General features: G+C 38.2%; 2 protein-coding genes across 6 annotated transcripts in view; one reads left to right on the forward strand and one right to left on the reverse strand.

The window, feature by feature from the left end:
- Positions 1–3,587: 3,587 nt before the first annotated feature.
- Dpm1 (Dolichyl-phosphate mannosyltransferase subunit 1) lies at positions 3,588–4,574 on the reverse strand. The gene is made up of 3 exons (XM_067769292.1): positions 4,390–4,574; positions 4,122–4,332; positions 3,588–4,053 (listed from the first exon to the last, which is right to left on the reverse strand). The coding sequence occupies exons 1-3, from the start codon at positions 4,491–4,493 to the stop codon at positions 3,643–3,645; spliced, it is 726 nt and encodes a 241-aa protein (XP_067625393.1). The 5' UTR covers positions 4,494–4,574; the 3' UTR covers positions 3,588–3,642.
- Positions 4,575–5,863: 1,289 nt separating this feature from the next.
- Positions 5,864–13,879, forward strand: part of LOC137239161 (centrosomal protein of 104 kDa) — a 31,456-nt gene continuing 23,440 nt past the window's right edge. For 4 of the 5 annotated variants that reach the window (XM_067764152.1, XM_067764155.1, XM_067764156.1 and 1 more), the window contains exons 1-2: positions 5,864–5,976; positions 6,105–6,166. In XM_067764152.1, coding sequence (XP_067620253.1) covers positions 6,127–6,166 — 40 coding nt within the window. In that variant the 5' untranslated portion in view covers positions 5,864–5,976; positions 6,105–6,126. The remainder of the gene's footprint in view (positions 5,977–6,104; positions 6,167–13,879) is intronic. The other variant, XM_067764153.1, reaches the window with a different exon arrangement.

Consider the following 13,879-nt stretch of genomic DNA (forward strand, 5'->3'; position numbering starts at 1 on the left):
ATCCATTTGGAAACCCAAAGATTTTTTGTTGTCGATAGATGGTTAGGTTAAGTTGAACTGTCCAGTCAATTACAACCTGACATACTGAATTTGTCCATTGTGCTGCCATAATTTGTTTGGCGACCAAACAAAGAACCCCTATCAGGTTCCAGAACTTATGTTGTAGTTGCAGAATAACTCCGCCCTCTTAGCAAATACTAGAAGTTTTCTAGGACCAAGCTTAATTGCTGCACCGTGATTTAGCCTTGACCTGGCGACCGCAAGACACAAACACAGAACGTGCTCAACCGTTTCTTCCTGCGGCCTAACTTATCAGCATATGACGCCAGAAGGCTGTGCCCAGTTAGTATGCCCATCGCGAGCCTTAAATCTACTCTTTTCAGAGATATGAGCCACTTCATGGGTCTAATGTCGTAAGATTTGCACATGGTCTTGGAAAATTCGCAGAACCGCTCTTCTGTGCACATCCTTCTATCCTTTTATGACCGGGAACCCAGTATAGATGTAGGTCCGGCCAGGGTGAAGTTTTTGCAATGCCTCTTTACATTCCTGACTATCAATATATATATTGACGCGACTCCAGCTATTGTTGTTGTAACAGTGATGCGACTGCAGCTTAAGCACGCTTCCTCCACAATTGCTGTTGCTTTCTTCGCGGCAGCCTGTAGGATCTACCTATTTCTGGATCGACACAGTAAACAGCAGACCCGACTCCTTCCGTTAATTAGAACCATCGGTATACACGTGTATAAGTATGTTCTGCCATTTCCGCACCCTACCACAAACTCTCCGCCACAATTCTGGCCCCAAAATCTCTTTCATCAGGCAATGGACCGTATATTCCGTTTGCCTGATATTAGATGGGTCGTTAGGAGATAGTTTCAACTGTTTTTCCACATATGTGCATTTCTCGAAGAATATTTTTTTCTAATTTTTATTGAGTTGGCTGATCAGTACCAAATTTTTCCAGCATTTAAGTAATGGTACGTGGTAATTTAAATAATGAAAAAACGATCTCCCATTTTCATTGCTGGGTATGAGTCCAGCATGAATCCCGTACGATCCAGGTTTTCACGGGACCGATTTGTTTGACCTCCCGAAATTTTGAGTTGCCTCATGTCTGTTTAGGGTGGACCTTTGAAATCATATAAACACATTTTTTCCGAATTTAATCCGTGCGTTATGGTATTGCCACCGTTGTTTAGCGCAACCCTTCAGGTTGCCAGCGCAATATATAGCTTCTCCAAACCCCATTGTCAACCTCACCTATCCGCGGCGAATCCTGTTTCACTAACAGACGAGGCTCTGGCGACCCCAAGCTCCTCATGGAAGTTGGGGGTGGGGAGGGAAGGATGGCCTGAAGTTTTAACGTGGTCATATAAATCGCTCGAGATGGTAGGGCTAGCACCTTAATGGTGCTGTGTTACCGGAGCGTACCGGATCTGTATCCGGCAAAGGACCATCACATCGATAACACTCCCCAAAGCCTTCGGGGAGCAACCTTATCGCTACAACAACAACAACAGGGGTACCCGGGTCCACGTTTTGGGCTATATCTCGAGACCCTAGCCTCCCAGTTGTATGAAAATTATCCTGTACTATAGCACGCATCAACAGCTTTCATTTGATATCCATATTGTATAAACACATTCTAGGGGTACCCTGGTCAACGTTTTGATCTCAAGACGCTAGACACGTAGCGAAAAAAGGTAGACGTTGGCCGATTCTCAGACCTACCCAATATGCTCACAAAATTTCATGAGAATCGGTTCAGCCGTTTCGGAGGAGTACAGCCTCTAAAACCGTGACAGAAGAATTTTATATATTAGATTGTTTCGGAAGTCGAATAATAACAAAGATATATGACAAACTAAAACACTCCTGTTCACTTCGTAGTGAGATGAAGGAAGCTGTAAAGAGGGACATAAGCTGTATACGCGATGACGATGCGCAAAATATCTCGATAGGAACGTACTCGACTCTTCGATGTCTTCTCATTATGTAACTTAATTGTTATTCATTTTTTGTTGTTATATCGGCCTACTGATTTGTAAGATCGTGGGTTCAAATCGAGCTCAAGGCCTAACAATAATTTTTTTATCATTATTGTTATGATACATTTTTTCTTAATTGAAAACATTTTAAATTAGAATAGAAGAAAGAAAAAAATTAGACCAAATATAGAGCTTTGGCAGTTATCTAAATTTTTCCTTTCTTAATTGTTATCAGTTAACGACCTAACCCAAAATTCGCCTGCACCATCTGTGCCAAAGCTAGGACCACCCCTATCCTATCATACACTTAAACCCACTTGAGGATAAAAGAGCTTGCGTCGCGCAACCCTTTTAAGGGTTTGCCCGTGCAATTTATAGCTCCCACAAGCCAGCTGTCAACGTCACCTGTTGTTGTTGTTGTAGCGATATGGTTGCTCCCCGAAGGCTTTGGGGAGTGTTATCGATGTGATGGTCCTTTGCCGGATACAAATTCGGTACGCTCCGGTACCATAGCACCATTAAGGAGCTAGCCCGACCATCTCGGGAACGATTTATGTGGCCACATTAAACCTTCAGGCCATTCCCTCCCTCCCTACCCCCAAGTTCCATGAGGAGCTTGGGGTCGCCAGAGCCTCGTCTGTTAGTGAAACAGGATTCGCCGCGGATAGGTGAGGTTGACAATTGGGTTTGGAGAAGCTATATATTGCGCTGGCAACGTGAAAGGTTGCGCTACACAGCCCCTTGAATCTGGTATTTTAGTCGCCTCTTACGACAGGCATACCTACCGCGGGTATATTCTGATCCCCTAACCCGCTGGGGGAGTCAACCTCACCTCACTGTGGAGAATTCTGTTTATTTAGCAGGTGAGTCTGAGCGGTGACTGAAACCTTCGGCGAGTTTAATCGATGTTGATGGTCCTTTGCCGGGATTGACCCGGTACATTATGGATAATACCACCTATCTGATCCCCCAGCGGGTTAGAGGGTCAAAATATACCCGCGGTAGGTATGCCTGTCGTAAGAAGCGACTAAAATACCACATTCAAGGGGTTGTGTAGCGCAACCCTTTCAGGTTACCAGCGCAATATATAGCTTTTCCAAACCCAATGTCAACCTCACCTATCCGTTTCATTAACAGCCGAGGTTCTGGCGACCCCGAACTCCTCATGGATGCAGGGGGTGGGAGGGCGGGATGGCCAAGAAGGTCGCATGTGGTCTTAACAAATCGTTCCAGAGATGGTCGGGCTTGGTACCGGAACGTAAGGGTTCTGCATCTGGTCGAAGACGCTATTGATTGCGCTGGAACCCGCTTTCATCGCAAGGCAAAGCGTTTGCTGACAGTCCTTCATTCATATTGGTACCCTAGAATTGGTTACTCCCTTGAGTCAAGAGCTGATGATATGAGATGGTCGGATATTGCTGGGGTTCTTATTGCCTCTTAAATTATACTATTTTTTTAGCGGCTTATATTGAAACAACGTAGTATGTTGGCGGTGGATTGGTGTAAAACACAATACGAAAGTTTTCTGGAGTTCCGTGTCACAGTACTACTGGAATTTATTGGGATAGTCATCGGAGGAGAATATGCTGGATCTTGGTTTTAGGTTTTTGATCTCATTATTTATGGTGTATTGAATGTTTGAATTTTTTCACGTCGTTGCAAATAAATATAATAAATTTTTGGCAAATTGAATAATTTCTGTTCCGCCCAGTTTTGAGGTGCCGTACACGCGATCCACAAATGTTATAGGTACTTCACCAATACTGAAGCCATGTTGACGTGCGCGTACTAACATTTCCATTTGAAAGACATAGCCTTTCGAAACACAACTGGCAATACATTTCTCGAGCACGTCCTTTTTATATAAACGAAATGAACCAGTTAAATCCGACGCATTGGGACGCAGTAGAATTTGCGAAAGGAAGTTAGCTCCACGAGATATGAGTTTACGTTTGAAGTCCCAACCGAAAACCCCACCATCACCTCTATACCGTGTACCTGAGACTATATCATAGTCCTTTTTAGCTTGAAGCTCAATGAATGCGGGAATGAATTTCGGCTATATATACATAAAAAAAAGCAAATATATTATAATCGAGTTAACAGTTTAATGAATAGTTCACTTACATGATGGCTCAAATCCGCATCCATTATTATAATAAAATCTCCAGTGGCGTGTTTGATACCGTGGATGTATGCAGTACCAAGACCCAATTTGGATTCGCGCGGTCGCAGCACTATCGTCTGTTCCCCATAGATTTTTTGTAGATCCTTAGCCACATCTAAAGTTCCATCTGGACTACCATCGTCAATTACTATAACTTCATATTTGTAACCACTGAAACGATAAAACACATTTATTGCAGTCCTCAAACGTGGATGTATCCCGCTCTACCTTTCGCTGAGGTATTTGACAATTAGCCAAACTATAATTGGCAAATTTTCTTTTTCATTATATGTGGGCAGTAGAATGCTATATTTATGACCACTTGCAGTCATTTTATTTTTAAGTTTGTTGCTTATAATTAATTACTGGGGAAAACAAAACAAAACTGCGAGCTGCTGCGTGTTGTTCGAAGTACAGAGTTGCCAGAGCTGTAAAGCTAGAAAACAGATATTTACAGTTTCGATACCACTGAGTTTATAAATTTTTGCCATCGATAAATTAAGGCGTAAATATAAATGCACGCAAGTCATTTGCTGTCAAAAATGTCTCATGCACATACAACTTGTATGAGAGCAACCGAAATTGAATTTGCTGCGTGAAAACCTACCTCGATTACCAATTTTTGTTCTGGGTGACATTTATATGTGACGTTTGCACACATGCTTTACATTGTCACAACGCATGCTTATTTCGGTTAAGGCAAAAAATGCCGGTTATTTGCGTGCGCTAAAAAACGCAGTGCGGTTTTATTAGGTTGGCTTGTTACAGGCCATAAAAACGCACTGCGGCAGTTTGCCGTCAAAAATGTCTTACGCACATAGAAGTTGTATGAGAGCAACCGAAATTGAATTTGCTGCGTGAAAACCTAACTCGATTTCTAATTTTTATGTTCGTACGTTAAAAAAAAACACAATGGCGCATAGTCTTAGTCAAAATAAAATAGGCTTTAAATTTAGTTGCAGCTTTTTTGACAGATAACTCACCGAAAAAAAACTAATATCTAATATTATAGATTGTGTACATATTAAATGCCAATTAATGGTGACTTATTACCATAAAACCATAACCAGATAAAACAGTTGATGGAACCTACCTTATGGAAATCAATGTAATCGATTAATTGCCATACCATAACGCTAACGCCATAACCATACAAATTGGTTTTTGGTTTCTCGCCATATCCATAACCTAAAAATATTTGAGTTGGTGAATTTAATAACTTTTTGTAGATTTTATTCATTGTTTTGGATAAGTTATGACTAAGAGATTTATTTTTTGTGGAATATGTCTGTAATTTTTTGCGTTTTCTTCATTTTTATGAAATTTTCTCGATTCTTAGGTTAAGGCACCATTAATCGATCACATTGGAGATGGTTATGGATATGGGTATGGTTACGACTTGGCGTTAGGGTTAAGGAAGTTTAATTAGCCCTTAATCAATACAAATGTACATATGTTTACGCCTAATACACGTGTATTTCAATTAATACAAAAATACCGCTACATGTGTAAAAACATAATCAGCTGTTTTTGACAAAACATCAGATCGCGCCTGCGTTGGTTTTTGTTATGCGAATTTCAATATATACATATAATCGCTTTTTAAATTTGTAATACAAATGGGGGTAGTTTGTCACCTTTGAGAGCGGATACGTACTAATGCATGTTGGTTGAAGAAAATCAGTCGGGAACAACGTACATTAGTGGTTACACGAGCATAAAATTAATACAAAATATTTATATAAAGTTAAATATAAGTACATTATATATATTGTTACAGATAGGTAATAAGAAATACAGGAGAAAATAGTAAGAGTGAGTTCAAATAAATGATAAAAGTAAAAGAAATAGCGTGAAAATCACATGTATATTATAATTTATAAGTTTATAAGTGGATATAAAATTTTTTTTTATTAATATGTGCCTAATCAAATTGCTTGCAGATTAGTACATAAAGAACAAAACATGGCTAAAAAGATTCCATTCAATGTCGTATTTGCATCCGGTAAGTATTGTAAATGAAGTAAAATATTTTTTAACGTATGCATAGATCAGCATTTATAAACTAAAGTTATTTTAAGGACAATATGAAAAACGTTTTTGAAGGAAAATTTCCATTACATTCACTTTGTGATGCGTAAACGTCTATCTATCATACGCCATCCTACGGGAGAAATCGATAAATAACGTTATCCTGTTACAAATTTTATTTCTATATGAATGCAAACCAGATTAGACAATGCAATCCTTTAATGTAAATCGTAGTTGTCAAACAAATAAGTATAATACAATAATGTGTGCGTAATAAATATTTCGCTTTGGGAGGAGTTATCTGACGTATACGACATTTCTTTCAGAACTAATACTAACAATAGTATGTGTTATGCAGGGTTCGAAGCTTGTTCCAAATTAGTTAAAAATTAAGCTCTACTAAAAAAACATTGTTTAACTGTTTAAACAGTTTTTCACAAAATTTTTTGAAATAAAGGTCGAATTTGTAATAAAAACAATAAATTTAGAGATTAGGTAACTTGTTTTCTTCAAACTATTCAAACTTCAAAAATAACTGCAAGTAGTTTAAAATTTTGCAGACCAAAAAAAAAAAAAAATACTGAAAACAGTGTAAACCAGTAATATTGATTGTTTGCTAATACATTTATCCCCCGATTTACACGGAAGATCGGTTCCAGACAAAACCGTGTAAAGTGAAATCTTCGTTTTCCTATACAAAAACCATGTAAAGCGAAAAAACTACCCAATTCAGTAATTTATTTAAATAAAACAAAACTAAAACATCTTAAAAAACTTAAAACTAAATATTCTTTGACCAAAAAATAACTAACATCCGTAGTTTTCTTGGAAGTTTTTGGCATTTTAGAAACTTGAAAAATTAACACAAATCACATATGTACTCATGAAGGTTCACGAAAAGATAATTCAATCGATAACTTACCAGTTAAAACCAAAAAAACTCGCAATAATAGTAAAAATTATTGCTTTTTGTTCAAATTTTCATCAAACGATTTTCCTTCCACATGAACTACATACTCTGCGTTTGGTTATGTACATACATATTCACAATAAGGGGAATCCCTCAATATTGCAATCAGTGTTGCCAAGGGGACTCGAAAAGGTTTTTAATGATTTGTGAATCTTCGGAGTTTTTCAAATTTTGCTGATTTATGAAGCGTGTAAAAGCGAAATCGTGTAAACCAAGTACCGTGTAAATCGGGGGATAGGTGTATTTTTAAGTGCCGTGTTTATATATACTTTATGCTTCTGGATACTCTAATAGGTAAAACTCTCACTTATCCAATATCAACCCCGACATATCCAATTAAATTGAAACAATTATTTCATGTCAATTTCATGTCAATTATTGACGCCTCCGTCATAAATGTCTCAGTTGTATTGGAATGCTATTATTGCTTTGAATTTAGTAAATATAAACTATGGAGTTTGAGTTGCGTATTTGCCATGACGTAGCAAATGCATAGCCGTATAATTTTACGGAGCTTTGTGTAAAAATACTACAGCAGTTTGCAAATACAATGATGCTAGACCATTTGCACAAAACTGCTTTAAACTGCTTTTTTATGCAAATGGTCTAGCATCATTGCATGTAAACTTGTGTGGCATATTTTTTACGATACACTAACAAAATACACGGCTATGCATTTGCTACCTCATTGCAAATACGCAACACCAAAAACCGTGGTTTCTTTTTTCAATATTTAATATCAAATCAACAACTGTAAAAAAAAAAAAAAAAAAAATATGGAAAGAAAAAATTGAAAACGAAAAAAGTAGTCCACGAAAATTCTGAACTCCCTTAATTTATTGGGTCTCTAAATTATTTCTACCTTCAAGCTACACATTAACACGTTTCAAGTTCTACTTATCCGAAGAACGGAAGCAAATATGTAGGTTTTTTCTGTTTTTTAGTTATCCCTGTCTTGCGATCTCTGAAGGCAATCGAGAGCACCAAGGGAGATCAAGTCTTCCTCCACCTTCCTCTTCCAACTCAGTGGATGTTCCTTAGCGGTGTGGACTGAAAAACTTTCCTAGCCGGAGCGTCTCGTCCATTCGCATAACATGACCTACCCAGTGGAGTATCTAGTTGGGCTTTAAAAAAAGCTTTCAGATGATAGAAAACGAAAAGTACTCGAGTACTTACACGCGTCAGAAAAGCACTACTCGTGCGCTTAGTTCTCACAATTGGCTAATGACATACCACACGCATACCCTGCAGACGGCATGCATACGAAACACCTGGGCACAAATTGACCTGGCAGTTGGCGTGACCACCTTTATAATTTTAAATCCCAAAATTCTTTTACAAGAGCTATTGTTAAAGTTTTTATTCAAAATTCAACAAGATTATGTCTGTATTAAAGGAAAAATTGCGTTCTATTTTTTGGTCCATTTATATAGAGGTAGTCCTTAAAATTTTTTTATCATCTTTTCTTTTTTTTTCACTTTTTTAGTGCTGCCTACAAAAAGGCATTTGGAATTTTGGGTTCTGACTCACGGCCCACGTTTTAAGTCTCTAGCGGAACTTTGTTTTCTATAAGTTGTATTGTCACCAAGTTTCAAGTCTTTAGATCACCGGGAAGTTAGTTAAAAATGGATTTAAAGATTCCCAAATCAAAATTAATATTCTCAATATCTCGATCCATGCGCCATCTAGCGAAATTTTTTTGATCAAGTTTTGCATTGTCACCGCGTTCTGACTCACGGCCCAAGTTTCAGGTCTCTAGCTCACCGGGAAGTTACTTAAAAATCGATCGCAAAATTCCCTGCGTTTCTTCAGGGATTTTCGTTTATCTCGTTAAAAATTGATTGAAAGATTCCCAAATCCAAACTAATTCTCTTAATATCTCGATCCATTCGCCACCTGGCGGAATTTTGTTTTCCACGAATTGTAGTGCCATCGACTCGCACACTATGTGCTAAGTTTCAAGTCTCTGGATCACCGAGAAGTTAGTTAAAAGTCGATCGCAAAATTTCCATTTTACAATTAATTTTCTGTATATCTCGATCCGTGCGCCACCTCACGGATTTTTTTCACTTGCATTGTAATGTCTCCCAGATCTGAACTATGCTCTAAGTATCAAGTGTCTAGCTCAACGGGAAGTTACCGAAAAAGACTTTTCCGTGGGTAAAAAATTCGTATGGAAATGAGGGGACAAACATGAAAGCGACTTAATATAAAGGTATAAAAAACGCATTTACACGACGTTAATAGTAGACTATCTGCTTACAAATATGCACATTTTACATATATGTACTTATACACTTGCTTATACACTTTGTATGTGACATCTCTTAGGTGCTATTAGCTCATGCATCAAATAATATCAAATACGTTTTCATTACCAATCCAACCCAGTCAACACATTAAGCAAAGAAATTATAAAAAAAATAAATTGACTGTAAAGAAATATAACACTTTATAAGTTCATTGTAATCTTTACCGGTAATTAGGCTTCTTCGTCTGCGACAAAAAATTCCATATTGTACATAATTATATATTTTTAACATTAAAATTTTACACCTAAACTATTAAATCTTACAGTTCATATCACAGTCCTAATTGTTCTAATAAAAGCGTGTAAAATTTTTATGGTATAATTAAGAACATTTAGGACCGCCTTTTCTTGATATCACAATGTAACACGCTTTTATTAGAATTAGGACTGTGATATAAACTGTAAGATTTAATAATTTAAGTGTAAGTTTGAAGAACTTATAAAGTGTTATATTTCTTTACAGTCAATTTATTTTTTACTTTTTAGTTAATTTTATTAATCAATAATAAAAGCTTATTTATTTAGTTCTTTTTATAACAAGTAATAAAAGCTTGTTCTTAGAAAAGCTTTTTTCTTAAATTTAATTTAAATATGATTTTTTTTTTAATTTTTAGTAGGGTAAAATATTGTTTAAATTAGTTATGTAATCTTTACTTAGTTATGTATTTGTAACGTTTCTCATCCTATCCATTTCTTTTAATCCATCAACATTACAAGGTTCCTTCGAAGTCAACTTTGAACAGTCAAGTTCTTCGATTCCAGTGTTAACTATGTAACTTAAAATCATATTTTATTGTGACTTTGCCTATGTCGCGTTCAGTTTACAATTACTGATTGCAGATCTCTGCTCTGCTTTAAACTAAAATTCCAACTTTCGCTTAGCTAAAATTCCATCCCAAAAATCTGTAAAACAAAATCAAGTACGCAGAAAAGTATGCAACATTTAGCGATAACAACCTTACTTCTACGTTCGTTGTATACAACAAACAAAGCGAAGTTACCTGCGTTCTTGGACTTAGGCTTTTATGCCAAGGTGAGCACAAATCTTTACCGAGCACTCTGTTATCGATTAATTTATCGAATTCTCGCAAAGTAATATTGCATTGTCATCGGAGTTATACATACGTGCACAATTTCAGCTCAATCGGACACCGGGAAGTGTATCAAATTTAACTTGCAAGATTTGATTACACAGCCAAGTGAAACTAAATAAAAGCTTATAAAAAGGAAAGCGATTGAAGGAAAAGGAAAACGCTGTATTGAGTGAATTTCGACTGACCAAATTTTTGTGCTAAACTGGCAGTACATTTTCTACGATGTAGTCAAGTTTCATAAATACTGTAACGAATTTGCTGCAAATCCTCTTATTTGCCCTTTTGCTAGGTTCGTTTCGCTAAACTGTTGAATAAATAACTCCAATATTGAATAATGGAAAATGGCCTTTATTAAAATACTTCACAATAACACTCAAACTGTGCAACGAATAGCTTAATAACCAAACTGATAGCTTAAATGAAACTGACTTTCAAAATAATACTGCTATTGCTCGCTAGATATCGTCTTAGTCGTAACTGCTTGACAACTCAAATCAAACTGAATTACAGCGCCTCTACATCTGTCGCCTTTTATACTCTTTGATTTTGACATTCGCATCTTCTAGTCGCTTCGAGAATCTACTAGTCCAGCAGCTCTCAAACTTCTCAGCTGTAACTACAATTGCACAATTTTTATAGTTTTTCTCATTGCATACTTATAGGAGTATCTCAGATATATGCATGTGTTTGCGCATTGACTCTCCTCTGCTCGTATTCGTACATGGTAGATATGTGTAGACGCAATTATTTATTCGTTTATGTAGATACACAATGATTGAATTATTGATGTGAATGTTTGTAGTTTACAGTCTCTCGCGCACACCTAGGCGTATAAGTAAATGCATCTGTGTGTGACATCTCTCGGCTGCCTTATATATGTGTATACATGATTTGATTATTGACGTAAATATCGCTTAGCATGCCTTAGCATCGCCTTAGTGATGGTATAGCTTAGTGATGCTAATATCCGTGACACTGCCCTCCACCTAAGTCTGATCGTCCCGATCAGACAAATCTCTCGATCTAAACGCTGCTAATCTATCCAAATGAACCACTTTCATTTTGGTTCGTGGTTTGGTAGTAGTTTGTATGCGGTATATTACATCGTTGATCCGTTTTACAACTTTGTATGCGCCTTCCCAGTTACACTGCAGCTTCGGGGACAAACCTTTTTTTCGTTGTGGGTTGTATAGCAGCACCAAATCTCCTTCCTGAAACCCTTCCGAATTCATCTTGTCACTCATAATCTTTGCTCGTTGCCTTACCAGATCGTGTATCTCTCTCAGCTCTTCTTCCAAGACACCAGTGGATTTCTTGACATTCCTCTCCACATCGGCATCTATCCCATACTTCAAATCAGCTGGCAGTCGAAGGTCATTGCCAAAAATTACCTTTGCGGGAGTTTGGCCCGTTGTGTCATGTACTACCGATCGGTAGGCCATCAAGAATAATGATATGTGTGTATCCCAGTCCTTATGGTACTTGTCTACTACTTTCCTTAAATGCTCCTCCAATGTTCTATTGAAACGTTCCACCATACCATCGGACTGAGGATGCAATGCAGTTGTCCGTGTTTTTCGAATGCCCAACTTCTTGCACATTTCTTGGAACACAGCTGATTCAAAATTCCTGCCTTGGTCAGAATTTAACTCCATTGGTACACCATACCTTGCAACCCATTCGTTTTTAACCACTTCTGCTACTGTTTCTGCTTCTTGGTTTGGGATTGGGTATACCTCTGGCCATTTACTGAAATAATCCATAACCACCAGTACGTATTTGTTTCCGCGGTTGCTAGTAGGAAATGGACCTGCGACATCCATGGCGATCCTTCCAAATGGTGCACCTGAAATATACTGCTTCATCTGGCCATGATTTTGGGTTTTGGGCCCTTTCGCTCTGTTGCATACCTCGCGATTGGCAATCCAGTCGGTGACCGACTGACGGCAACCAACCCAATAGAATCTCTGCTTAATTTTCTCGAGTGTCTTCGTGATTCCAAGATGACCTCCACTTGGACCATTGTGCAGCCCGCTGAGCACGTCAGGAATTCTCTTTCTGGGAACAACTATCAGTTTATTCTTGCATTGACCATCCTCACTCTCCCATACTCGATGCAAGCAACCGGATATCAATTCTAAACTGTTCCACTGTGCCCAATATGACTTCGCAATGGGACTCTCTGCTGACATCTCCTCTCTGCTTGGTCTTTCGTTTCGTTCGAGCATAACATGTGACAGATCTTTTTCTTCTAGCTGACACTTTCTTAGTTGTTCCTTGTCCCATTCATCCGTACACGTTATAGTCATTAGCCGGACATCTATAATGTCTTCTTTAGCCTCGGCCTTTGAACAGTGCTTTACATTCCAAACTAGATGGCCTTCGTGACATTGCATCGGCATTTCCATGGGTACTACCTTTTCGATGCTCAATGGAGAAGTCATAGCTTTGTAGTCGCTCGATCCACCGTGCCAATTGTCCTTCCGGATTACGGAACTGCAGAAGCCATTTCAACGCTGCGTGATCTGTCCTGACACGGAATCGCTGGCCGTAGAGGTATTTGTGAAAATGTTTAATGCACTCTACCAATGCCAACAGCTCTCTCCGCGTAACACAGTAGTTCCTCTCTGGTTTTCCAAGCGAACGGCTGTAATATGCAACTACCTTCTCCTGTCCATCGACCAGTTGTGATAAAACGCCTCCTATAGCATATCCACGCGCATCTGTATCTAGAATAAATGTTGCTCCTGGAATCGGATATGCTAATATTGGGGCAGTGCACAAACGCTCCTTCAATGTTTGGAAAGCCACTTCTTGCTCCTTCTTCAATTCAAAAGCTTTATTTTTTCTTGTAAGGTCATGGAGGCTATGGGCTACGCTGGACAAATTTGGTACAAATCGGCGGTAATATGTGCACAGCCCAAGGGAACTTCTTAATTCATGTAGGTTCTGTGGTCTTGGCCAATCCTTTACAGCCTCTATCTTTTCGTTCGCAGTACTGATGCCCTCTGTCGTTACCTTGTGACCCAAATATTTTACTTCCTTTTTAAACAGCGCACACTTTTTGGGACTTAACTTCAGACCAGCACCAGCTATTCTTTGGAAAACTTCTTCCAAGTTCCTAAGATGTTCGTCAAAATTCTTGCCCAATACGATGGTGTCGTCCAGGTACACCAAGCATGTTTTGCAATGTAGTCCTTTCAGTACCTGGTCCATGAGTCTCTCAAAAGTAGCTGGTGCATTACAAAGTCCAAAAGGCATCACTGTAAATTGCCAAAGACCATCACCGACACTGAAGGCTGTTTTCTCTTT

The sequence above is a fragment of the Eurosta solidaginis genome, chromosome 2, assembly GCF_040869045.1.
Source record: "Eurosta solidaginis isolate ZX-2024a chromosome 2, ASM4086904v1, whole genome shotgun sequence".
Classification (NCBI taxonomy): domain Eukaryota; kingdom Metazoa; phylum Arthropoda; class Insecta; order Diptera; family Tephritidae; genus Eurosta; species Eurosta solidaginis.

Bases quoted from the DNA above. Each gene is read 5' to 3' on its own strand.
- Dpm1 (XM_067769292.1), bottom strand. From the start codon at position 4,493: ATGACTGCAAGTGGTCATAAATATAGCATTCTACTGCCCACATATAAT. The intron at 4,333-4,389 runs GTAGAGCGGGAT...TTATCGTTTCAG, and splicing joins GTCAAATACCTCAGCGAAAG to TGGTTACAAATATGAAGTTA. The intron at 4,054-4,121 runs GTAAGTGAACTA...ATGTATATATAG, and splicing joins ATGCGGATTTGAGCCATCAT to CCGAAATTCATTCCCGCATT.